General features: G+C 46.0%; 1 protein-coding gene across 1 annotated transcript in view; it reads right to left on the bottom strand.

Annotated features, from left to right (window-relative positions):
* Nucleotides 1-6,423: 6,423 nt before the first annotated feature.
* Nucleotides 6,424-27,471, bottom strand: part of Laptm4b (lysosomal protein transmembrane 4 beta) — a 53,160-nt gene continuing 32,112 nt past the window's right edge. Inside the window, exons 6-7 of the mRNA XM_010619577.3 lie at nt 22,322-22,417; nt 6,424-6,762 (exon numbers count right to left, since the gene is read on the bottom strand). Coding sequence (XP_010617879.1) covers nt 6,685-6,762; nt 22,322-22,417 — 174 coding nt within the window. The 3' untranslated portion in view covers nt 6,424-6,684. The remainder of the gene's footprint in view (nt 6,763-22,321; nt 22,418-27,471) is intronic.

Genomic DNA, 27,471 nt, shown 5'->3' on the forward strand with positions numbered 1-27,471 from the left:
TTGAGACAGCAAGTAAATTAGTGGTTGCCTAGAGCTGGGAAGGTTGCAAAGAAATGTGTAACTGATTCTGGGTGTAGTTTCTCTTAGGGGTAAAGAAAATGTTCCAAGCCAGGTGTGGTGGCACTCACCTGTAATCCCAGAATGCCAGGAGACTGAGGCAGGAGGATCACAAGTTCAAGCCCAGCCTGGGCAATTTAAGTGACTTAATGAAACTTATCTCAAAATACGATGATGATGAGTGCAGCAGCTGTGGATTTAACGGTACAAGGCCCTAGGTTCAATCCCCAGTACCACAAGAATTAATCTCAGTAAATTTTGGGTTATGGGCAGAAGGCAAGTATTTAATTTTAAGTCCTCCTCCGTGAACAGACATCTTTTCTTCCTTCCGTCTTGCCCGGCAGCAGGCCTCCAGGAGCCAAGGCAGGAACGGCTTTTTGTGCCACTTAGCCTCTGCTCCTGCTCCTTATCCACCTTTTCTGGAGTCTGCCTACCTCCTCCTGCCCTACTGCAGGAGTTGCGCTAATGTCTAGGGTTCCAGACGACTGACTGGAAGCTGATATTCGAAGAATGTACTTTTATCACGCATAGTCTCACAGGGATCGCATTCATTCTTGCAGTACTGGGGAATAAACTCAGGGATTCTGAGCTACATTCCTATCCCCTTTTATTATTTTGAGAAAGGCTCTCAATATACTAACTTGCCCAAGTGGCACTCAGACTTGTGATCCTCCTGCGTCAGCCTCACCCCATGCTGGGATTACAGGCAAGCCTGCCTGGAATTTTATTTAAACCCAAAGTGCCCAGGAAGTCTGTTAACATGTTACCATATCTGAGTTATGTTAGCTGTTCAGAATTTCCTCTTATATATCTAAGGTCTTGGGGTTCCTCAGGGTTTAGCTTTGGTCATTTATCGGTTTAATGATTCATTACTAGTAACGTGAAAAGATAAAGCTCCTGAAAGGCACATCAAGCAATTTTTCATTCAGAGCTATACTAAATTAAGCTGCCATAAAAAAGGACCTCACCACAAGAACAGCAAGAAATAAAAATACAGCTTCCTTCTGATATCAAATTTAAGCTAAATATTAGCTAGACTCTCTTAGCGGTGCTTTAATCTTTCTCCAGAGATCAATCCATTTACAGTTGTATTTACACACACACACACAAACTCACAGGCGCACTTGCAGTAAACCCTACTCCAGCCAAGCAAGGTTCCTGGGTGTCTGCTGGAGGAGTAACCTTTCCCTTGATTGCCTGCAGGAATTAAGCCTGGCCTTCTGAGCGTTTGAGCTCTATGGAACTCGTGCTCTACCAAGTTGTTTTGCTGGTTCTGGGAATCAACTTTGCATTTGCCAGGCAGGCACTCACACCACTGAGCCAAAGCCCTATGAGTGTTCAGAAGATTTTGTTGTGATCACTGGGGGTGGGACTACAGTTGGTTTCATTTCCCATGTGCTTTTTTTTTTTTTTTGTAAATGTTGTTTCTTGTATTTGCTAAATATGAGCTAGGCACTGACTGAGCAGTAAATGCCATACATATACCATCGTGAATGTCTCACCTATACAGGGGTTACTGACAAGGGACAGTAGCCACAGACTGTGTCTTGCTTTGGGACGCTGTGGGACAGCATAAATGATTCCCAGATGAGTGGCTCATGGCGAGGTTCTAGCAGGAAGTCATTTTCAAGGTGCAATCCAAAGGATTTTATTTTTTGTTATTAAAACCCACAAGTTTGCAGAGTTCCCTGGTGCCTAGGTTTTCTATGGAGCTGTTTCAGGCAGTTAACTCGGGCACAGGTAATACAGCGAGCGCGTTACTGGGGCAGGATAAAGCCTATGTCCCCCTGGGAAACCACTGCTCTGCTTTATCTGGAGAAATACAGGCTTTTTGGGGTAGACGAGGAGTTGGGTCTCAAGCTCCCTACCATGCCTCCTCACATGAGCAAATATCACTGTTCATACTGCCGAGTTATGACGCTTGAAATCTTTTTTTTGTTTTTGGTACCCAGGGATCGAACACAGGTCCTTGTGCTTGAGAAGCAGGCAGTGGAACCACTGAGCTAAATCCCTGGCCCACATTTGAAATCTTAATACGCACTTTCTTCCCAAAAGAGATAAATGAGTGCCGTATAAAGGCTGCCTCATTTCCTCAAAAGGATGCTGCTTGCTTAGACAATTAACCACTCTAAAACACCCATCTCAGGTGACCCTTTTTTTTGCCTGAATAAATTCTTTATAGGACTGAAAAGGTGCTATTTGCAGAGCGTTTTCCAGTCTAGATGCACAGAATTCTGAAATTCTTATAGATGTCTCCAACTTGCTCACTCAGATATGTTCAGTTTGCAGGGTAAGGCCTGGTGCTGGCGCAGATTTTTTTCCCTAGAAGCCCCTGGGAACTGTAGAGCTAATATATACCAAGTGCTCAGCAGCCTGGCCTACTGCAAGGGCTCAGTAAATGGCAAATGTCACCGGGTGACATAAAAAAAGAGCCAAAGGCCTAGGTATTGGTTAGATAGGAGGCAATAAAGGGACAAAGCTGAGGCCATTTGCACTCAAGTTAGGAAGTCTGAAGACAGGAGCACCAGAGACTCGTGTCAACAGGGCAGGCAACGCTCTACTCGGGCCCTAACAAATGGGAGTTCAGTGGGTTGACAGAAGCCTGGGAAGGATTGCTGAAAACAGTACAGCTGCCATTATCCTTGTGTTGCTTTGTTGAATACTATTTTTTCCTTTGGTACCAGGGCTCAAACTCAGGTCCTTATGCTTGCGAGGCAGGCGACAGAACAAATGAGCTAAATCCCCAGCTCCCATGTGTTGCTTTGTTGAGTCAGCGCTACCCTATGTAGTTCAGACTGGCCCTGGGCTCACTATGCAGCCATCCTCCTGCCTCAGCCTCCAGAGTGCTGGGATTGCAGGTGTGTGCAGCCAGACGCAGCTTCCTCATCACTTATTAGGGGACAAAACAAAACTAAACATACACTGTCAGCACTGCAAATCGGTGGGTGAAGAGTAACATCGCCCCGGACAGCAGGGCCCACTACACTGCTGCTCACTGCAGCTGGCGGCTCTCCCAGGCCAAGGTGAACCTCGGTTCTGCGGATGCCTTCCTGCCCTTTACAAGGCCTGCACCGGATGCCCCGCGCCCAGATCCCAGGAATGGACCGTGCACGCGATGCCACTTCCAAGGTATCAGCTGGCAGAGCAGGCTGAGCCAAGTGTGTGGCTCCTGCGAGAGCAGAGAGCACACTCAGTCTCAGCCTTACGTGAGAGAACCACGGCTCCACCCCAAAGCGGTGAATTGTGGCCAAACTTCCCTGGTTCTGCGGGTCCTTCTGAAATACCTTGGCTCCACTGCAGCAACATACCCTGGACATCTAGCAAGCATGTGCAGCCATTTTAACTTGAATCTTTAACACCTGCTAAATGCCCATGTTAAAGACTTGGCCCACAGGGGGGCGCTGCAGGAAGGCGAGAACCTTCAGACAGTGTGGTGGGTGTCTGTCCTCAGTCAGGTCACTGGAGGTTGTCCTTACAGGGGCGGTGCAGCCCTGCTGCTGCCCTATCAGGCGGCTGGGGAGAGGAGCCTCACAAACCATGAGCAGAGATAAATCTGTCAGCTCCCTCGGGTATGTTACAGCGACAGAAAGCTAACACTGTCCTGGGCTAGAGAGGCTCCCATCTTACTACAAATGTAAAGCATGAGTTAGATGAAGTAAAATGAGCACAACATGCTGCTCTTTAAGCCCAGTCTTCATCCCCGAGCAGCAGCTGTTTGGCTAGGACCCTCCTCGAGTCAGCCGGGGCTTTGTTTTACAGCCATGTAACGTTTTCTGGGTTGGGCCCAAGTCTGCATCTCTTCTGCCGGTCTTGGTGTTCGAGTCCACTCCGGCAGGGCGCAGACCTGGCTGCCTTCCACACCAGAGCGCCGCTCAGCAAAGAAGTTGTGTGAGCAGAAACACAAATCGGATGTGGAGCCTTCGATACAATGCCTCCTCCTCTCCCTTCCCTTTTAGCATCTACATCTGGGCTGCCGAAAGCCCATCCCATGCAGCCACGGGCACTCTTTTGGTGCTTGTCAGGTCTGGGGGAAGGGTGCTTGAACTTCAGTGGCTTTGCCTGTGCTTTCTTTCTGCCCAGGGTGCCCATTCTCAGCATCTTGACAAACTCCTGCCTCTCCCCTCTGGGACCTCAGGCCACTTACATGACATGGCATAGTGATTTAAGTCAGCCTCCAGGATGGCTGCAAAAAATGAATTCATCTCAAATGAGGGGAAAAAAGGAAATGAAATGTTTTTATAGTCTCACTGGTTTTCCTCTATCACAAAAGCTCAGTTTGCACAGCAGGCCTTTTTTCCCAAATGATGAATGTTTCAAATACAATCCATCCCTCCATGGAGAAAATAGATGTCATGGACAGTCTCAAAGATGGTTCAGTGAGAAGGGCCGCAGATCTGAAAACTGAGGGTAGCGAGCACGGGGTGGAAAGGACAGAGAGGTGGTTTGGTTCAGCAAGCAAAACTAAACGAATGTTTATGGCTAGAACTGAATGTTTTTTTAAAAAAGCTGGGCGCTGCCTGCCTTGCAAGCACAAGGAGTTCAATCCCCTGTAGGAAGTGGGGGAAGCCAGCGGAGGAGGAAGTTTCTCGCATTCTTGAGGACAACCTGCTGAGAAAGGCCAGGGACCAGAACACTGGCCTGGGGGGAAGAGCACTGCGGAGGTAAAGGGAGCACAGGGCCTCAGCCTCCTCCCTTCCACTTGGCACCCTGTGCCACAGACCACCTCAGCCCTGCCCTCCATCTCTGCAAGAGGCCTAGACTTGCTGCTGCAGGGGGCTCCACATTGTGACCTTAAACAAGGTGAAAAAGCTGAAGAGCTCCCAGCAGTGGAGTGACCAGGAGGTACACAGGCATGAGGAAGACCGAGATGACTGTTTCTTGTTTCTGTGGACAATAAAATAGGAGCAAGAGGCCGGACATCAAAACAGAGCTTAAAATACATTTAAAAGAGGTTATGTATCTGAATTAACAGAGACAGATTTGCTGGGGTGTTGTAGGGGTTTCTCAAGACCATTCTAATCCAAACAGCACAACCTCGACAGAGTGGAGACAAGAAATAATGCTGCCTGCTATGGCAGCATACACCTATCATCTCAATACTTAGGAGGCTGAGGCAGAAGGGTGCCTGGGAGACCAACCTTGGATACATAGTATTAGGCCAGCCTGAACTACAGTGACACCTAGTCTTAAAAAACAACAGAACACACCATCTTACTCCACAGAGGTAGATATGGGGCCAGCCTCAACCACATACCGTGGGACCCCTGGGGATGCAGTGGTGAGCAGGGGCCCAGTGCTGCTGAGGGCAGCATGGACAACTTCAGCGGCCATGGTTCCCCCAGGAGCCCCACATATACTTCAAAGGTCTGTGCTTCTCTCCTAGTGACTATATTTTTCATTTGCAGAAAGTGCCAGGCACTGCCTGGCAAGCGTAAGTAAGGTCCTGAGTTCGATCTCCAGGACCCCCACCAACCAAAGTGTTAGGCGAAGAGCTGGAAAGTCACAAGGAGCAATATGCAAGGACCTGTGATTTCCTGTATGCCTACCGCAGAGATGTGCAATCCATATGACTGACCTTTGCCGCTCCCAAGAACTGCTGAGGGCCTGAGCGCTCTGGCTTCTAAACACAAGAACATGTAAGAGTCCCCTGCAACTTAGGTAGCCAGATAAGTGCATTCCCCAAGGGCAACAATGCTCCTCAGGTTTTCTGCAGCTCATCCCACTGGTAGTACAAATGAATCTAATCACTTTTATTGGTCTTTTCACCATAAAACTAATAAGCCATCTGATGGGACAGTCATGCATGTACCACCAGTGGTTCAAGCCACCTGGCAGCCGCACACCTCATAGCCCTGTCATGAACATGACATGTTAAGGAATTAGTAGACACCTTAGGATTCCAAAGCAAATAAACCCCTCTTCCACAGTTTAAACATAACGGGTGTCCTCTAGGATTAGAGCAGGGGACACCAGAAGTACCAGGTCCCCTACAGTGCCAAATAAATCATACACAGAGAGGCACCCCCACCCCCAGGAAGGACTTCTGTTCTCTCATGGCCTGGGACTGCCTTCCAGTCTCCACTGAGAAAATCCGACAGGCAAATTAACACTGCCACTGAATTTAAATCAGAACAAATAGAAAGGAAATTCTTGTGACATATACACAGACTCCCATTTACCCACTTACAGCAATGATTGCACAACTGATGTTCCTCAGGGTTCGTTCTATACACCAGAATGTTTCTAGAAAAGTATTACCCATTTTGATTTTTATTTTATACTTTCAAAAGTGACAAAGAAAACACAGAAAAAGTGTGATTAATTGCCCAACTTCAGGGATGAGCAGGTACAAAATCAGACTTCGGGAATTCAAGGTCCATCTATGTTTTTTGGGAAAGACTAAGGGAGCCCATTAACCCCACTCCCACCCCTACAAATCCTACAGCTCAGCTACACAGCACTCTAGCTAAAGCGTATGCATGAACTACAGAGGGCCTCCAGTGAAATCTAAACTGTAAACTGTGGCAATTAGACAACAGCTGAGCTCCAAGAGCTCATCTCAGAGACATTCGGAACTATTGCTTGATATCTATGAAGCAGCCGCTGCTCCAGGATGACCCCTTGGGCTCAGGCTGACACGTAGGGTGGTGGCGGCTCCTTGGCAGTGCCAGTCACAGTGGCATCATCATATGGAGGCAACAGCACCTGAGAAGAAAAGAAGAAGACACGGTCTTTAAAAGCGGACACACGGGACGGGTGTGATGGCGCACATCTGTAATCCCAGCACTTGGGAGGCTGAGGCAAGAGGATCGCTGTGAGTTCAAGACCAGCCTGGACTACATAGTGAGTTCCAGGTCAATCTTAACTACATAAGTGAGACCCTATCTCAAAAAAACCCAAACAAACAAAAAATAAATAAAAGTGGACACACATTAATTGCACTTTTACTCCAGGGAACACTGCCCGTATAGGTACCATGTTCAGTGTTGCACCACGGGAATACATTTGTGCTCCTGCCTCTTCCTCCATGGTCCTGCACGACACAGGGCTATGTGTGCAGGAGTAAGGAGAGAAGGCTGCTAAGGGATTGTGCACACCAACAGGAAGGGTCTCAATTGTCTAAGGTGCCACTCTCGGTGAGGCCCGTGTGGTGTCCAGAGCCCAGCTCAGCCACATTTCAGCAGCACAGTCTTGGGTAAATACTCCAGCAGGTCTGAAGACCAGGGGGCTGCACACCTGAATTAGGAAATGGCAGGACAGGAGCAAACCAGGGGCACCACGCTGATCTATAACCTCCATGTTTACATCTCAAGTACAAAGCAATCACTTGCAGCTGTTTATGAACTGTCACTGTTGCAGGCTGATGCTGGCCTTCTTGGCACTTCATCAGCAGTGCGATGGGATCAACCTGTACCGTCAACTAACATTTATTGCACAGCTGCCTGTGAAAGGAACTGTGGAGAGGAAAGATCATTATCTCCACCACTGAAGAATTCTGAGGGAGAAGATCAAATAAAACCTTATCTACTTCAGGTGCCGTGTAGAAAGAGAACATTAACAGAGAAAACAAAACCACACTATGTCATGTTTTCCATTACAAACATCATGTAGACTTAAAAGTTGTGAGTCTATCAACTCCATCAATTTTTACTTTTGGCCTGTCCTTACCCTCCTAGAGCAGCAACACTAAAACCTCCCATGTACATCACTCACACACACACACACACACACACACACACGCACACACACGCACGCACGCACGCACGCACGCGCGCGCGCGCAGCACTCCTGGACCCTCTATCTCAGCACACTTCACTACCTGCCTGCGCCTCTTCCTCCAGTCTTGGAGCACTGCTAGGATTGAAGCCATTTTACTTCACAGAGGGAGGCCTACAGTGCCTGCCAATGTAGGGGCTCACAAAGTGTAAACAAGTGGGGCAGCACTAAGGCTGGTCCCGAAGAACCTTGCCAAGCATGGCAGTGCATGTCTGCTATCCCAGCTACTGGGAGTCTGAGACAGGAGGATGGCAAGTTCGAGGCCAGCCTGGGCAACTTAGTAAGAGCCACAAACTGGAATTAAAACAATACCAATCCTCTCAATATCAAAAAACAAGCAAAGAACAACCACCACCGCCCTGTCTGGTCTGGTCGGTGGGGAGGAGAGCTGAGCCAACTACAAGTCAGAAGTCACACAACAATACGAATGAAGGAAGTTTAGTGATTATCAGCAAGGGATTAGAGAATGGGGAGCTGTTGAGAGGATGTGGCTGGAACCCACTGCCCATCAGAACCAGGCCAGAGCCGTGCAGTGAGCAGCTCAAGGTGAGGGTGTCCAGAACATCCGCAGGTTGCGCTGGCTGCTGCAAGGTGTCCATCTTGGAGAGGGCCACCAGCTCCGGAAACTGTTGGGGTGGCCTGGTGTTAGGAGGTGCTGCTGCTGCTGTATCTACTCCCAACCAGGCCTGGGGACACTGCCAACAAGACCCAGACCCTGAGCCCAATGTGGCACAGAGCTGTAATCTCAGCACTCCGGGAGGCTGAGGCAGGAGCATCTAAAGTTCAAGCCTACCCTCAGCAAATTGGCAAGACGCCATCTCCAAATTGAAAAAAAAAAAAAAAAAAAAAAAAAAAGAGACTTAAAAAGGGCAGGAAAGTAGCTCAGTGCACAGGCCCAAAGTTCAACCCCCCAGTACCAGAAAAAAAGTAGAGTTGATTCTATTTGGAGTATAAATTCTCAAGTCATTAAAACTCGAAGGGGCGCCAGGCATGGTGGCTGATGCCTGTAATCCCAGCACTCAGGAGGCTGAGGCAGGAGGATTGCTGAGTTTGAGACCAGCCTGGGCTACATAGTGAGTTCCAGGTCAGTCTCAACTACATAGTGAGACCCTGTCTCAAAAAAACCAAAAGAAAAAAACAAACAAACAAAAAACTCGAAGGGAAACCAATTCCCTCCATCAAATATTAAGGAAGAAATACTCAAAGGAAAGAATTTCAGCCATGCCATGCTCCACTTGTAACACAGCACCACGTGGTCCCATCCCTGGTGAACATTACAGCATGAATCCACAGAACTCCATGGCCACATCACACAGGCAGCCTGGCCCTAGGGGCCACCATCACTCGTGCAGGTCACTGCAGACTGAAACACTTATGCAGCTCACAACTGCACGACATTTACTGGTAAAAGCAGAAAATGTCATCGGGCACGGTGGTACACACCTGTGATCCCAGCACTCAGCTGGGGCAGGAGGATCAATGTGAATTCGAGAGGCCAGCCTGGGCTACACAGGGAGACCCTGTCGCCAAAAAATAAATAAAATAAAATAAAATAAAAATTTTAAAAAAATTAAAAAAATAGGAAACGTTTAGGTGCTAGGGTTAGAATTGGATTCTTACAGTGATGTTTTAGCCACTAAAGGCTAATTTAGAATTCTACTGTAACTAGGCTTACATCCCCAAAGGTATTATTTATAAATGACACAGCTGTGTTTAGACATTCACAAAGATCATGCAAGATGTTAAAAGATGCACTGATGCTACTCCGCTGGTTCTTGGGGACCCACAGATGGCAAGGAGCCTGTGGGTCCCCAGATACTGCAGGCCAGTCTGTGCCTGTGCATCTGGCTTGCTGGGAAGGCGTTCTGACCGTTCTCCGGGTGAGGGGTGGGCTGACTGTGAGTTCCACAGGGGCCCAGAGCACAAGCCCCACGCACCCAAGAAGACAGGAGGCGGGGAAAGGGCCCACGCACCACAGACACTCAGTGAAGCAATGGGGGTACAGGGTTGTTTGAAAAGTTGTAAACCTCCACGTGACTAGAGAACTAGAGATGCTGTTCAAGGCCTCAGGAAACAAGTGTGCCAGGGCACAGGAGCCACTCCCCTGTCCCACATCACATGCTTCGCACCCCTCATCAGCCCAGGATCTGGCTCAGGCCGGCCGATTTCCATGCTCCTTACTCTACAGGAAGCTCAGCCTCCTTATGTGTAAGGCAGGCTCATGACAGCTCCCACTCACGGGGCCACAGGCGGCCGCACAGGTCTGGACGCGTGGCGCTGAGTCTAAGACGGCAGTTTTGTATTTGCAGGGCTCTGTACCCACACAGCTCAACTCCTTTCCGAAGACACTGACATTCTGTACACACGGATTAGGAAAGTTCTTCTCCCTCTCTCAGCTCCGACGGCTACACACACTGACGCGAGTAGGCAGCTGAGCAACAACACTGAAGGATTCTGAGACCATGGCTCCTAGCGAGGGGAGGAGCCTCGTGCAGCGTGGCCACCTGACACCCGGAGTCTCCCAAAGGCCAGCGGCTTCCCGGGATGGTGGCTCCACAGCCACAGGCCCCGTGCATGCGCCATCTGCTGGACTGAGCTCGTCCTGCAAGGTCAGAGCTGCCGGCTGGGGAGTGCGGTGCAGCCCGGAAGGCTCCGCAGGAGCGCTGGGCAAGGGAAGGAAAATGCAGCGCGGGCGGGCGTCACACACCCTCTAGTGCTCTCAGGTCTGGCTGAGAAGCCGGGACTGGTTCCTTTCGCTCAGGAGCAAGGAGCAAGGAGCAAGGCACTGCATTCGTCTCCCTACAGCTTCGATTTCCCAGCCCACCATGCCAGCCCCTCCCTCCTCTTCTGCCAATCTCAACAAAGATAACTCAGCAAGAGAAGGGAGACGAACTTGACTCGGACTTTTTCCTGCAAAACGCGTGAACAAGGCGTTGTTCACACGGGCACTGAGTGCTGACAGGCCAGGTGGCCAGCGGAGAGCTGAAGATGCTCTGGCCCTGGGAGGAGGAGCCACTAGAGGAGGAAAGTGTGCCTGTCCCCAGTGTCCTAAGACCAAGGAGCCTGCAAAGGTTCACGCAGTAACTGCATGGGGGAGTGGGTAGGGTTTAGAGAGGGCTGAGACCCCAGGCAGGCTCCCACTAGCCTTGCCCACAGCAAAGGAAACTGGAACCTCCTATAACCCAGTCTTGCCTGTGGGCCAACTCAGGGCTTGTTTTGTGAATCACCCCCAAAAATGTGGAAAAATGAGAAAACATCACGATAAATGGTGGCTCGGTCCTTAGCTCCAGCCACTTATAACAACACAGCAGGAAGAACCTCTCACAGCGGCTTCACAAGAGGAAGACAGCAACGTGCAGTATGAAGCTGCAACTCCTGCCCCAGGACGGGATGCAGGCGGCCAGGCTGGCCTCACTGGAGGGACAGCCCGGAGCCCACTCCCATCTACAGCAAGCGCAGCAAACTCAGATTCTAACTGCAACCCCACAGGTTCAAATAACCGCCATGCTGCAAGCAGAACCACCGAGGTGGACAAGAGGCAGAAGCTCACACCTTACACCTGTGTAAGGGGCGGGGCGGGGCTGCTTCCAGTGTCCTCATCACAGCAGTTCACACGACCCTTCTGTCTGCCTTGGCTAAAGAATGAGGGTCCCCACGACACCCGCCCCACAGGACTTAGTTTGACGTGAGTGTCAACTGCTTATCACAGAGGATATGAGGCCGGAGACAGTCGCCAGGGGGAGGAATGACTGTGCCGGCAGGGCAGGGGTTCCTCTCCCCTGGTGCACTGCCCTGCCTTCTCTCCAGACCCCACTGTGGGGCATTTTTACAGATGATTAATCCAGTCCTCCCGCCAAGGATGAAGTGGAGCCGAGAGCTTCAAGCTTTACTTCCCAGTCTGGTTGAAATCAATGGTGCTAAAAAATAAATAAATAAAAATAAAAATAAATAAAAGCAGAATTCATTAAAAAAATAAAGAAATCAATGGTGCTATACTCAGGGCATCATGTGTTAGTGAATCCAGGAGACAGGGAGAACAGAAAAAAATGATGCAGGAATTCTAAAGAGATTTCCTACCACCTGTTGTAAAGGACAAAGGCATGAGATAGAAGCTGACTTTATCCTCAATTCACTGCACTCTAAGCTACCCCCACCTGGTATTACACAAAGATGCCATGACCACCTTTTTCTCTCGGCAAAGAAGCTACACACATTTTCCTCAGTTATATTCATACCATAGTATTTGTACTTCAAAGCTTTCAAATTGGATCCACAAGTTCTCACTGACGAGATATTAAGGCAAAGAAGGCGAAAATAATTTGGCAGCCAAGACTGAAGAATAAAATGGCTCTGCATATATCAGGAACAAGACAAGGATGCCCACTATCACCACTCCTCTTCAATACGGTTCTGGAAACATTAGCCACAGCAATTAGACAAGAGAAAGAAATTAAAGCAATAAAGATAGGAAAGGAAGAAGTTAAATTGTCATTATTTGCTGACGATATGATACTCTACATTGAAGACCCAAAAAACTCTACCAAAAGACTTCCAGACTTAATTGACACTTTCAGCAGAGTAGCTGGATACAAGGTCAACACCCAAAAATCAATAGCCTTCTTGTATGCAAATTAGCAGACTCACTGAGAGAAAAATTAGGGAAACAATTCCCTTCACAATAGCATCCCAAAAAAATGAAGTATCTAGGAGTCAATCTAAAAAATGAAGCAAAAGACCTCTACACTGAAAACTACAGCACTCTGAAAAAAGAAATCGAAGAGGATATAAGCAAGTGGAAAGATATCCCCTGCTCCTGGGTAGGAAGAATCAACATAGTGAAAATGGCCATACTACCAAAACTACTATACAGACTCAGTGCAATGCCAATTGAAATTCCAACACTTTATTTCACAGAACTAGAAAAAAGAATCCAAAAATTCATTTGGAACCAGAAGAGACCTAGAATAGCAAAAGCCATCCTAGGCAACAGACACATGGCAGCGGGTATAACAATTCAAAATCTGAAACTATACTACAAAGCCACTATGATAAAAACAGCATGGTACTGGCAAAGAAACAGATCTGAGGATCAGTGGAACAGACTGGAAGACACAAAAACAAATCCAGATGTACTCAGCTACATCATCTTTGACAAAGGAGCTGATCATCCCCACTGGAGGAAAGATAGCCTCTTCAATAAATGGTGTTGGAAAAACTGGATCTCAACCTGCCAAAGATTAAAACTGGACCCTTATCTTTCTCCATGCACTAAATTAAAATCCAAGTGGATTAAAGATCTAAATATTAAAACAGAAACACTAAACTCACTGGAAGATAAGTTAGGCAGAACTCTTGAAGACACTGGCATAGAAAAAGACTTTATGAACAAATCCTCAGTAGCACGGGAACTAACAGAAAGAATCAACAACTGGGATCTCATCTTATTAAAAAGTTTCAGCACTGCAAAAGAAACCATCAAGAGAACTAAAAGACAGCCTACAATGTGGGAAAAAATTTTACCAGCTGCTCCTCAGACAAAGGACGATTATCTAGAATATATAAAGAACTCAAAACAATCAGCCCCCCCAAATATAAAGACCCAATTCAAAAATAGCCATCTGAAATGAACAGACATTTCTCAGACAAAGAAGTAAAAGCAGCAAGTAAATATATGAAAAAATGTTCTACATCACTGGTCATTTGAGAGATGCAGATGAAAACAGCACTGAGATTCCACCTCACCCCACAAAGAATGGCTGCTATCAAGAAATCAAACAATCTCTGGTGTGAATAAACTGCAATAATACATAAGATCCTAATAAGATTATTGACATGGTGAAATGGGAAGAAAGGGGCTAAAGGTGCAGAGAAGGTGGGATGGGTAGGGGAAGGGTAATAAGGGAAAAGAAAAAAATGTGAGATAAAGAAAGATGGAAATAAAGTGCTTGTAGATGGGGAGAGGAGGAGGGGGTGAAGGGAGGGCAGGGACAAGGGGAAAAAATGAAACAAAGACCTGTCTTGTAAAGGCACAAGATCCCAATGATGAATGTAATTGTGCTGTATACCTGAAATGTACCAATAATCTCAATAAAAGAAAAAAAAGGCTCTGTACATTAAAGTATTTATATAAACGTTATATATTCAAGTACTGAGAAAACAGAAAGCATTGAGCCATCACCATAACAACCCTGTCACAGACATTTCAGAGGCTGCTTCTTCCATGTCCCCCAAGCCTGAATATGCAGCGCCACCTAGTGTACGCATCTCCTGCACGATGCACACTCCCTTTTGGGCTAGGTGAGGAGAGAGCTGCTGGGAACCTCAGGTCCCCACTTTTCCGGTCCCCACTCCAATGCTTCCCTGCCTCCCTCCTCCACATTCACGGGAAAAGAGAAATAGCTCTTTCTCCAGTACTCAACAAATCGATTGTTTAGTTTTCTGTTATAGCTCAACTGGTGTCTACAACCCACTTCTCCGTATCTGTAATCACAATACAAATTTCTATATTCTGTACTTTAAAATATTGTAAGCTTTTCTTCTTGATATGCCCACAATAATTTTAATGACAACACAGGCATTTTACAAAATGGATATGCAAATTTTTGGGGGGTGCTGGGGATTAAACGCAGAGATTTTTCTCCGACATACATCCCCAATCCTTTTCTGATTTTTCTTATTCAGAAAACAGGGACTCTGAGTCACTAAGGTGTCCAGAAGAAAGTGAATTCACAATCCTCTTGGGCGGGGGATTTAGCTCAGTGGTTCTGCTGCCTGCCTCATAAGCATAAGGACCTGAGTTTGATCCCCGGTACCAAAAAAAAAAAAAACCCCAAAAACAAAAAAACACACAAGCACAAGGTCCTGAGTTCAATGTTCAGTACAAAAAAAAAAAAAAAAAAAAAAAACATTAACTCCTATAGAAAAAAGGAAAAGTTGTATAAGATGGGTAGAAAGTCCAACCTTGAGAAAAAGATTAGCGAGTTTCTGGCTGAACACAGATGGGGTGCATCATGCTGGCTTGAGTGAATACTCAGTAGCACCCTATCGAAAATTAACATGAATGTGCTGTTATCTGAAGAAAGCCAGTCTCTACAAGAAAAAAAGCAACCGTGTAACGTGATGCAGACTTCACAACAATGGCTATGATCATCAAAGTTGGCCAGTGCCTATGGAATTACCCACACTCTGTCCTGGTAACGTTTCCACGTCAAAATTTCTTTTTCTTTTTCCCTCCACTATTTTAAATGGTCACATCACCATGTGCCATTTAATATGCTATGTATGTATTTCATCTTTACATCATTTCTGATTTTGGAGATATAAAGTGTGTTCAAATCTGTTTCACTCTTTTTGCAAATCTGATTCTGTGAAAGTGTGTTATTATCACAGGGCTGACTGTGTAAGTTTTTAGTGTTAAACGCTGAGACTCCCTCAACAGACAGAGGGATGTCCATCGCATTGAGAAGATAAACTTTCTAGACATCTCCGCTCCTTGCCAAGGGGACTGCACGTGCTGCGGTGACCCACAGACCTCATCAAAGGACTTGAGTTGCCTGTCACAGCATTTCAGGTCACTGTGGTTACAACGCTGTGTGCACATCACTACCAACGGTAACGATGCACATTTACACACTCAGTGCTAGACTTCACCCTGACAAATACAGTTCGGAACTGCATGCGCTGTGCCTGTGTAACTGATTGGTATACTGAGTGTTCTTGCTAAAATGCTAAGTAAATGCTAAAATGCTATTGCCTATTTTCTTGTGCAAAGTGGTCTATGAAGTGTGGACACATTTTCGTAACATTTCTCAAATAAATCTCCATTTAACAATGTAAATAAGCATCTTCTAAAAAAATTTCTAAAATTATTTTTTGCAGTTATATTTTCAGGATTTTGCTGTTTGGGGATTTTAATCATTCCAGATTCCAACACTTCAAATTAGATGCCTGGGATTATGTCTTTTAGGGTTATGGCCCAAACCCCTAAATCACCAAACCTTCCTTTCCACTGTGCTAAAAAGCAAAAACCAGCAAACAAATAAAATCCAAAGCACAACAAAAAGTCCCAGCACTTGGCAGGAGTGAGAACGAACAAGCATTGCTCATGGGCAGGGTGCCTGGCCTCAGTTCAGCTAGACAGCAATCCAGGAAGGAGGCGGCGAGCAAGAACAGCCCAGGGCGAGCTGCTGAGATGGAAATCACCTCCCGCTCCTCCCGGGCTGTGGATCTCAAGTTCCGCTTTTGGTAACAGATCAGTAGGGCATTATGATTTGGCCAAGCGTTGCCCTAAGTGCCATGTGACCAAGGACTTATCACTCAGGGGCACTACTGGGAGGTGGTGGGTGGGACACTCAACAAGTGGGGCTTAGTGGGGGATCCTAAAGGGGACTGCAGGACCCCAGCCCCTTCCCCTTCTTGGTCGTGAGAAAAGTGGCTCTGCTCCAACGAGCACTCCCTGGTGCCACCTGCTATGCCCACCTGGGGCCCCAGGAAGCAGGCCCACTCCAAAGCCATGAGCCAAAAAGGAAACCTCTACTTCTAAGTTCATCACCGAAGCTGGGCATGGTGACGCACACCTGTGCACACCTGTAATCCCAGCACTGGGGAGGCAGAGGTCAGGAGGATTGATCCAAGTTCAAGGCCAGCCTGGACTACATAACAAGACCCCATCTCTGGTTGGTTGGTTGGTTGGTTTGTTTGTACCAGGGAAAGAACTTGGAACCTTGTGCTTGCAAGGCAGGCAGCAAGCACCACTGAGCTAAATCCCCGGCCAAGACCCTATCTCAAAGAACAACAAAAAAAGTTAATCAACACAACTATTTCACTGTAGTTAACTAAAGGACTGACTTAGGACAGAGAGCTAACCTCTCTAAAGCACTCAGACTCTGGGGATTGCAGCCCCTACGCAGTTTCTGGAGAAAAACTGCTTCAAAGCCTGGAAGGTAAGAAACATGTCCCTGGACCCATCCACCCCACAGCAAGGTGACACTGTGGGCACACAGTCGAGGGCATCAAAGGCACTACAGTTGCACTCAGGAGAGCTCCTCAAGGGCCATGTCATGCCAGCTCCTGTAAACCAAACTACCCTCCAATGGTCTCTGCCTCTCCCAACCTGTGATCTCTTAGCTCAGTGGGTCTTTACCAAGTCGGTATCAAACCTCCACACTTCTCTTGCTCTTTTACATTCAAAGGAAGAAAACACTCAGAGAGGTGACATAAGCTATTAAGTTACAAGGGAAAACAGATACCTAAATATGAGATGTTATAAATAAGGTCTTCCTTTTTATGTCACAGAATTAACAGGTTAGAAACACCAAAGCCAATGAATCACAGGCGAGGGTCTCACCCTCTGCAGTTTTCTCTCTTCCCTCTGGGACTTGGAGATTTTTCTTCCTTCTCCCTCTCCTCCAAGACCGTGGGAGGTTCCCTCAGGCAGATCACAACGTGGAAAGTTGGATCCTGGTACTTTTCAGGTCCATGAATCTAAAATTCATCCCAGGAAACAGCCTGTAACTTGCTTCAGGCAAAGGCCCCTGCAGCCATCTGGAAAGGCACGCAAGGCCTCCAGGAAGAACCTGAGAGGAGACAGCGGCCACTGCCCTGTGCAGCAGTCAGTTCTCCGGCCTGCAAGAGGCTTCTGAGGCCCAACCAAGGGCTCCCCTGCTACAAATGACTTCCTCCCCTCCTCTTCCGCCCCTCTGTGGTTTGGCAAAAGTTCACAAAACTCCTGCCACCCCATCAAGAATTTGTTTCTAACCACAACTACTTTATACCAGGAAGTAAAGAACCTTGTTTTTAAGCACCTGAAAGGAAAAAAAAAAAAGGTGGGAACTTTTGTGCAGAATATTTGAAAGTCAATGAGATCCCTAGAAATGCCCCCCTGAACCTTTCTAGTCTATCACTGTCATGTTTTGTGGCTTCTTGATGGCCCAAGGTCATCTTAAATCTCCGGAAAACAATGAAACTACTGGGAAACTACAGCAGCATGAGGCCTTCACCCCCCAGGGATATTCTTAACTGTGAGTTTCAAGCACTCAGACCTAAAACAAAGCCCTCTACAGGAATACTTCTAAAACTCAAAACAATAAACTGGCACTTAATATTCATCTGGATTAGCCCTACAACATGACATTGCATGACAGACTCCATAAAGTTTAGGTTTTCCCTACTTCTCCCAGAACAGTTAGGAATTTTCCTATGCCATCCAAGACTAATTTTTTTATCTGGAATCAAAATTTCAGATACCATTTTGGCTAAATATTAATCTCACTAATTTTTCAAGTGCCCCAATTTCACAGGAATGAGGTTCCCAGCTTTCAGATTAATAAAATACTGGGCACTGCCACTGCTCAAGTCTTAGTTTCAGCAAAGCAAGGTTGTACTGATGAAAAGTTTTCAAAACCTCAATCTGATAGGAATTTAATATGAAAGAAGCCTGCTTCTCCAGCCTAGATGTTTGTCTTCATGGGCCTTTCCTCTTAAGGCCACATGTGATAGCAGCAAGCTGATGAAAAGTTTTCAAAACCTCAATCTGATAGGAATTTAATATGAAAGAAGCCTGCCTTCTCCAGCCTAGATGTTTGTCTTCATGGGCCTTTCCTCTTAAGGCCACATGTGATAGCAGCAGGAGAGAACGTGGGGTTACATAACACAGCACCCTGGGACTCTGACGGGGTTCCCCCACAAGGACACCACATCTCCCTTGGCAACAGTGCCGCCTTCCCAGGGAGCCCTAACTTCCAACAAGTCACAACAACACTTCCACACACCACACCAACTGCCACCATTAAGCATCTAGATGCAGCCACTTAGTAACAGTTGGGAATTTATTTTCATGGCCTAAGGGCAGTGTGGAAAAAAAAAATCATTTGGCAACAAAGGCATCCTGCACTGAGAGCCTGCAGCCCTCTGGCCCACATTCACTCCAAGGTTTCTTGTAGTGAACATGTAAAACATAGGACTTTGTGACCCCACAAAAAGCAGAATTAAGCAAAATAAAACTAGAGTGAAACTGACTGAAACTTGACAGCTGACAGCTTGACAGCTGACAGCCTGGGAGCTGAGTGTTAGGACAGATAAGAGTTTGCTGTGACATGTGTGGAATTCCCCCCGACCATTTGCTGTGACACGTGATTGCTGTGACATACGATTAAGAGTTTGAAGTGAGGTAATGGAGAGTGTTGAGGAGTTAACTTAGATAGAACATATGGATGTATTAGATTAGAGATGATTTAAGGTATAAAAGGAGAAGACTACAGACAGATGTCGTCACTTGACGACCCCGTCAAGATGACCTGCTGAAGCTCTGCCCGAGACGCAGACACTCTGTTCCAGATCCTGACTGCTGAGCCGAGGATCCTGGTTTCTGAGACGAGAGAACGAAATCACCTCGAGACCGTCATTGACATCGAAGTCGCGGCTCGACCCTGCGAAGCCGAGGACCAGACTACACCCACCAGGTCGTATGCCCTCACCTACAGCATGCTAGGACTTATGATTTGCCTAGAGATATTATGGGCTGGCATTATTTCTATATTGCGCTGGCAATTGTAGTTGTATCCTTTGTGTGGGCTTGTTTCTGTATTGTTAATGAAAGTAAAAGCATTTATGAAAACGAAACCGAATTGACAATCATTGATGCGCTGACCTGTGATCCCGAAACGCAAATCGGTGCTCGCGACAGTTTCTGCACTAATTTGGTTGGAAAACTAGAGAGATTCACCCCAGAATCATCTCCAATGTCTAATAACTCCTATTTATGCCCCTGTCAGCAGAATTTGGGAAGGACACACCTGGAAAGTAACATGGGTGCAGTTCTAAAGAAGGAAAAGGGAGGACATTTATTTTCTACCAGCAAGAGCCCGAGTGTTCTTACAACAGAGGTTCACATGAATCTGTTTTAGCCTGGGAAAAAAGAGCCATCTGGCCTAAAATCTGAGGGGAAGCAAAAGCCATAAGTGATATTGGTTCCGACAAGTTAGAAACACACAATTATACGAAATAAACACCTTTATCATGACTATGGAACCAGGAAAAATAACAGGTTTAATCATTCCAGCCAACATTAACTCCTTTAGTTCTACTCAAAATAATCTTTAAACATGCAAAGCCCTGATTCAGCTAGTCACACCTATAATCCTAGTGCTCAGGAGGCTGAGGCAGGTGTGTGAAGCTGCACAGTGAATTCAAGGCCAGCCTGAACTACTGAGTCTCAAATCAATAAATAAAATACAAAATTTTTTTTTTGGTACCGGGGATTGAACTCAGGTCCTTGCGCTTGCAAAGCAGGCCACCGAACCGCTGAGCTAAATCTCCGACCCCACAAACAAATTTTTAAAAAAGAAAAAGTATCTTCTAGATTACAGTCTCCAAATATCATACACACCAAAATAAAGCAGGGTCCCCTGGAAAAATGGCAGACTCCAGGCCTAGGGCAAAAAATACATAAAATGAGCCTAAAAATCTTGTCATACTAGGATGAGGAAGTGAAAGAGATAAACTTCCCTTCCCTAGGAACATAAAGTCTATGAATCTTTATTTAAAAAAAAATAAATAAGTTCACTGGGAACTTTGGGAGAACAGTGGATTATCAGCAAACACCATTTCCTCCTCTAAAACATGTTACGCTCATACACAATGACTGAGGAAGTGTCGGCCAAAAAAAGGTAGGGAACAGTCCCTGCAGCAGCCACCAGGGCCCACCCTGCAGGGAGCATTCTGAGGAGCAGGTGACCCTTGGTACCAGTGCCAGGGCAGCTGCCGTGAAGAAATTCATAAATAAGTCTAAATAAAACTGACCCATCACTCCAGGAGTGTTTTGTATTTTTCAAAGGGAAAAGTAATCATTTCCTCTGAAAAGCTGGTGGGATATGTATTGTAGGGACATTCTCATTGTTCTTAAACAATCTAAACACCCGTTCTACAAATTTTCTCCTAGGAAAAAAAGATCCCAATGAGAAGCACAGGGAAACAAGCATGTGCAGTGCAGGCATCAACTTCTCAGAAGCCCTGCATACCAAGAAGCCCAGGAAGTGGCACTCACATGTCTTCTTTAACAACTTCACTGGTTTCTCAAATGCAAGTATCAAATGTGACCACGTATGGTAGGAAGCTGATGCAGGAGAATTTGTCAGTTTGAGGCCAACATGGGCTACAGAGAAGAGTTCATGGACAGCCTGTACTACACTGGGAAGCCACTATCTCAAAAAACAAAAACACGGCCGGGGATTTAGCTCAGCGGTTCGGTGGCCTGCCTTGCAATCCCCGGTACAAAAAACAAAAACAAAAAAGAAAACAAAAAAACAAAAACAAACAAAACAAGGTGGGAGTGGTGACACACTCCCATGAAATCCCAGCACTCTGGAGCCTGAGAGACATAAGGTTCACAAGGAGACCAGCCTAGGCATCTCAGTGAGACCCAGCCTGAAAATTAAATGCAAATGCAAAAACAACAACAACAACCTCAGAAAAGTGAAAAACTTTTGAGAAAATAATTTTCTCAAAGCTACAAAATTATAAGCAGTTATTTCTTCTCTTTGTCCAATTATTTCAGTGAGGAAGACAACACAATTTAAAGAACATTGCACAAACTGCACATCACGGGTCTACAGACCAGACCCCCATTCGTATTTGTCCCGTCTGTGGTCTTGTCCACCCTTGGACCCAAGTCCTGGCCCAGCTACCACCCCTCCTCATCCCCAGAGGCCTGGGGCCCTGTACCACACAATGCATCAGGAACCATGCATGATACAGATGATGCAGTTGCCTAGAGGATTTACACTTCTATCTAACAAAAATCAAAGTTTCAAGATCATTGACACAAATCACAACTGAGTTCAAATTCAAGGGTGCTTCCAGTCAAGAAATGTTGCCTAAAAATTGTATCTGGTAGGTTGAAAAGGTTTAAATGGACAAACAACTAGTAGAACAGAAATCATGTAAATTCTTTGACTAAGGGTTTTCTGGGTTTGCTTTTTTTTTTTGAGACAAGACCTGCCTACTTAGTTCAGGCTGGCCTTCAACCACGTAGCACAGGCTGGCTTCAAGTTTACAATGAGACGCCTCTCCTGCCTCAGCCTGAGATTACAGTGTGTCAGCATGCCCTGCTTTGACTCAAGGTTTCATATACAGAACCAATTCTAAAGACATGGAAACCTCTACCATTCTTATTTACACATAAATTTGTATTTCATGGTTTAATTTCACATGTAACAGAGTCATACTGTACAGGACTGACAGAATTACATGCCATGGTTGAACAACTGGGTTCACATTCTGTAACTATAGTTAATGTATACATATTATCTATCTGTAATATTTTTATAGTATGCAAGTTGAGTCATATAAAATACAGGGAAAACAACATTTCATTTCACAATGAATCTTGATGATTAAGCAAGCAGCTGATGAAATGTCAACACCAAGAAAACAGACATTAGAAGCCGCCACACAGTAGGGCGAGGGAGCTCTCCAGTGACACCAAACCTACCGTGGTATCGTTGCTGGTGACATAGACCAGGACATCGGAGGAATTCCTGCCATTGATGTATCGGTAGCAGTTCCAAACACAGCTAATCAAGTAACCCTGAAAAAGGGGTCATTAGACTTTTAGTTTCCAAACTACAGACAATTTAAAGTATCATGTACAGTCATATCATTAAATTTTTTATTTACATTAACTAAACGCACATGTTAACTCCACTAAACCAAAAACCTTGTGGTGGCACTGGTGGTGGTAGGAGGGGTAGGAGACAAGAAGTCTGAGTAGAAGAAACTGCCTTTGCATTTTGTTTTGTTCTCAGAAACAAGATCCAGGCTGGTCTTGAACCCACAATCCTCCTGCCTCTGCTTCCATGTTTCTAGTAAAAGGAATTTCTAAGTAAAGGAACAACCACCACAAATATTCAAGAGAACAATCAAAATCATTCACCGATTTATCACTACATTTTATTTCTTGTTTCTTTGGGTATCTTTATTTTACATGACTGTCTATGATATTATTACTACAATCAATTTTTTTGGGGGGGTACCAGGGAACAAACTCAGGATCCTGCGCTTGCAAGGCAGGCAAGGCGCCACTCCGCTAAATCCCCAGCCCTACACTAGTGAATTTTTAAAAATCAACTTCACAGCATAGAAATCTACTTCATGGTCTAGGAAATTCACTAAAACATTTCCATTTTCATAATGATATAATAAAAAAGGGTATTTACTAAAATAATGTCCAGAATGAAACACAATACAGGCAGCTCTGAGGAACTGAGGCAGAAGGGTCCTGAGTTTGAGCTCAGCTTTGGTAACTTAGTAAAAATACCCTATTTCAAAATAAAAGTAAAAAAGGCTGGGGATCTAGCTCACTGCAAAGGCCCTGGGTTCAATTCCCAGCACTGCTCCCCACTGAACATAGGCTAGAAATAAAGTGTGAGTTTGTGGAAAATGTTTCAAACCATGAACTCTGCATTCATCTGTAAATGAATTAGAACGGAATTATTTCAAGATTCCTTTGTATCCTTTAGAATTATGTGATTAACAGAAATCTAAACATATAAACTGGAAACCCCATACTGCTACTGAGAAATGTGCCATGGAGCAGCCATATCCAAGTCTGGTAGACCTCACAAGGTCACACACAGTGCAGCAATCCTGCCCACAGAGAGGCACAGGACAAATGAAAACACATGAACATGCACGGCCTTGCTGTTCCCAACCACTGAACATGGAAGCAACCAAAATGTCGTCCAGCAGCCGAGTGGATACGCAGTGTGGTGGGTCCATAAAAGGGATATTCACTCCCCAAGGAAGAGGAAGGAAACAGACACTGGAACAACAGTAACAACCCTGAGACAGTGAGGCCAAGGGGGAAAGCCAGCTGCAAAGAACCACACATACTGCAGGACCCCATTTCTGTGAAATGTCCTGAACAAGTTCATCTACACAGAGAAAGCAGCCTAGTTACGGTCAGGGCGAGAGGGTGGGCGTAAGAATGAATGGCAATGTTGGGCACAGTGGCACATGCTGTGCGTAACCTTAGCACTTGGAGAAAGCTGAGGCAGGAAGATCCCAAATTCAAGCCCAGCCCAAGCAACTTTAAAAGCCAGCAACATGCTTCAGTGCTCTCGTTTCTTGCTTGACATTTCTGCAAGCCTGGATTAGGGAACTGAGGGTTTAGTATATCTCACCAAGTAAACTTTCGGGCACACCCTTCCCCCTTTCTGCACTACAGAGCTTCCCATTCCATCTTAGCGCAGAGCAGAGCTAAGCTAACAAAGGTCCCCATTTGGGCTCCAAACCGGCTGTGGTAATAAGCAAAGTAGGTGGTGAGAGCCACTGAACCAGTGAGCTGGTCTGGGAAGCCACAACCCTACCTCCGGGTTCCGGTGAACAGAAAATGAGCCAAGGCAGAAGCTCAGTGCTAGGCGGGAGACGCTGAGAGTGCAAGGAGGAAATGCAGTCCAGCCGGAGCAGGAGGCAGAGAGGTAAACACCTGGAAGAGGAGAGCACCTTCTCCTGTTCTCTCAGGCCAGAGACCATGCCCACCATTTGTATGGTGCCTTTTCTGAGACTCTGGGACTGAACCCAGACAGGGGTCTTCTACAAGCTTCATTCCCAGCCACTCTTAATTTTTTACGGGGTTCTCCAAAGTTGTCCAGGCTGGGCTCAAAACTGCGATCCTCCTGCATCAGCCTCCCACAGTGCTGAGGATAAAAAGCACATACTAACACACTGGGCTGGAGACAATGATGCTCGATTAATACACGGCAGAGATTTTTCTTGTTCACTACCAAACCCCAGAACACAGCACAGCACACATAAACCCCACAACACAGCCGTCCCCATCTTCTGGGATGCCTGAAACAAGGAGAGCACTGAGCGCTGGAGTGTCCATCTGCTCCCTACACTCACACACTTACGTCAACAGTTCATCTGCACTTCAGGCACGCTAAGAGGTAGTAAGTCACGCCAAAATACAGAACTCCACGTTTAGTGTATTTTGGACCTTGCTTTGCCACTGGTAACTGAAACTTCAAGAAATGAAACCTCAGATGTGGAGGGGCTACCACGCTCACTGAATAAATGATGCACTTTCCCACCCATCGTCTTACAGTCAGCCGCCCCGCAGGGCCGTTTATTGATTATCACTGCTATTTGGTGAATCACGAAACTGAGGCTGTGGCTGGCAACCACAGGGACAGAGAAGCCAGCCCAAGGTCCTGTGACTCAGAACTGGAAGCACGGATTTCCAATACAAAGATGCCTAGCTAGAGGACGCCCCACCTCAGGCTTGTGAAGTAAACCGCGATTTCACTCCCAGTATACAAAGTCCATCAGACTCGGCCGCACGTGCACCTAGCGCTCCACAGGCCTGTGCGAACCCACCACCTCCCCATAAATATTGATGTGATTTATGGGTTGCAGTCAGCTGTGTCTGAAGAGAACAAAAGATTAAGCCTTACTCGGTACCACTATAGGTTAGATGGTAAACTGTTACATATAACAGAAGTAAGAGGAATTGATAGACGTTTAATAACTTTTTTCTCAGAATATTTTTTTCCTCTTCTTTCTTTTTTTCAGGACTGGGAGATCAAACCTAGAGCCCCGTGTGCACTCCTACCACTGAGCCATACCCCTGGCTCCTCTCCAGTAAATCTTGAGAATGACAACTTACTGAAAAGACACTTCGACATTTTCAAGGGAAGATGCTCGCCATTAGGGCAGCAGAGGTGAGCCTGTGGCATGGGTGCCACAGAGGGCTGTTCGTGCCACAATGAAAGCTCTAAAAGGTTCGCCATCACTGCATGAGATGTAAGGTGTCTCGACCATCAATTTAGGGTACTTTAAGACATATAAATCAAATCCTAAAAACAATCACAGCATTTTGAATAGATTTACTGAAGAGAATTATTTTTTCTTTTCTTTTGATACCGGGATCAAACTCAGGACCTTGTGCTTGTGAGGCAGGCAGTGGGACCACTGAGCTAAATCCCTGGCCTACCAAAGAGAAATTGACATCGAAAGAAATGTTAAAAGCTGGGGAGAAAAAATGCCTACAAAGTCAAGGCTTTTCTTTTTCCTTTTTCTTTTTGGCCATGGTCTTAGGGACTGAACCCGGGGCCTTCAAAGTTATATCCCTAAGCTCTTTTTATTTATTAAAATGAGATCTCCTTAAGCTGCCCAGGGAAGACTCAAACTTGTAATCCTCCTGCCTCAGCCTAAGGGCCAGCTTTGGGGCTCCTGGTAGTGGCAGAGGAAGCCTGGTTATAGTAACCTTCCTGCAGGCCAAAGTTACAAAATCTGAAATATACAATCATACTTTTAAGGCATGACCAAGTGATCAAAAGCAAGCACAAGGGCTGGGGATTTAGCTCAGTGGGTCCACTGCCTGCCTTGCAAGAGCACAGGCCTGAGTTTGATCCCCAGTACCAAAAAAAAAGAGCAAGAACAACAAGCTGGGTATGGCTGTGCATTCCTGGGAGGCTGAGGCAGGAGGACTGAAAGTTTTAGAACAGCCCAGGCAACTTAATAACAGCACAGGCAAGACTGTGCCTCAAAATAAAGAATAAAAAAGGGCAGGGATGTAGCTCAGAGGGATGGCCCTAAGTTCAATTCCCAGCACCAGGGTTGGGGAAAAAGCAGGCAGAAAGGAAAAGAGAATCTACCCTTGACAGAGGAGCCCCAGTGCCAACTCTACAAGCAGCTTCACAGACATGGATGGCAGAGGACAGCAACAGGGACAACTGAGTGACAGGAAGTTAAAAGTGGAGAGTGGGACTACCAAGCAGTACAAGTCCCACACCCTAACATCCACGAGCAACACATCCTCCCAAACCCTCACTACTGAGCCACGTGTACAATTACTTAAAAATTCAGAGTGTTTGCCTCGTGGCAGCAAACTGATGTGATTTCTCTTCTGCTTTTCTTTTTTATGTTTGTTTGGCTTTTTTGGTACCAGGAATCAAACTCGGGTCCTTGTGCTTGCAAGGCTGGCGGTGGAACCACTGAGCTAAATCCCCAGCCCTTCTCTGCTTTTCTTGGTGCTGGGGGTTGAACTCAGGTCTTTGTGCAGGCCGAGCATGTGCCCCACTTCTGAACTGTACCCCAGCTCCTCTTCAGTGCATCATTTTTTTTCTCTCACAATATGACCTTTACTTAAGATGACTTTTCTCCTTAAATGCAGCTTCCTGAAACTTGATTTTTGAAAAATGGAGCAATTTGATACCAGAATAAAGGTAACGAAAAGTATGAGATGTAAAAGTCCAAAGTCTGCTGGACATGGTGGGACAGACCTATAATCCCAGCATTTGGGAGGTTGAGGCAGGAGGATGGCATGAGGTCGAGGCCAGCCTGGGCTACAAAGTGAGTTCAAGGCCAACCTGAACTACATAGTAACACCCTGTCTCAAAAAGCAAACAAAAAGTTCAAAGCCTAAGAACTAATTGAGATTTTCCTGTTAGCGGCTGTGAATTGTAACTTTTAAATAATAAGACAGACAAAAGTGAGAACACACAGGTAATACCTGACTGACAAAGGAGAGGGGGCACTGTTGACGAGTTATTTAACTTCTGGGGAATCAATCTGCCAAAGGCCTTCAAATTATGCATGTCCTTATTTTAAGAAAATATATCTTGAAATAAATGTTCA

The sequence above is a fragment of the Fukomys damarensis genome, unplaced genomic scaffold (assembly GCF_012274545.1).
Source record: "Fukomys damarensis isolate Sample0158 unplaced genomic scaffold, DMR_v1.0_HiC HiC_scaffold_5, whole genome shotgun sequence".
Lineage (NCBI taxonomy): Eukaryota > Metazoa > Chordata > Mammalia > Rodentia > Bathyergidae > Fukomys > Fukomys damarensis.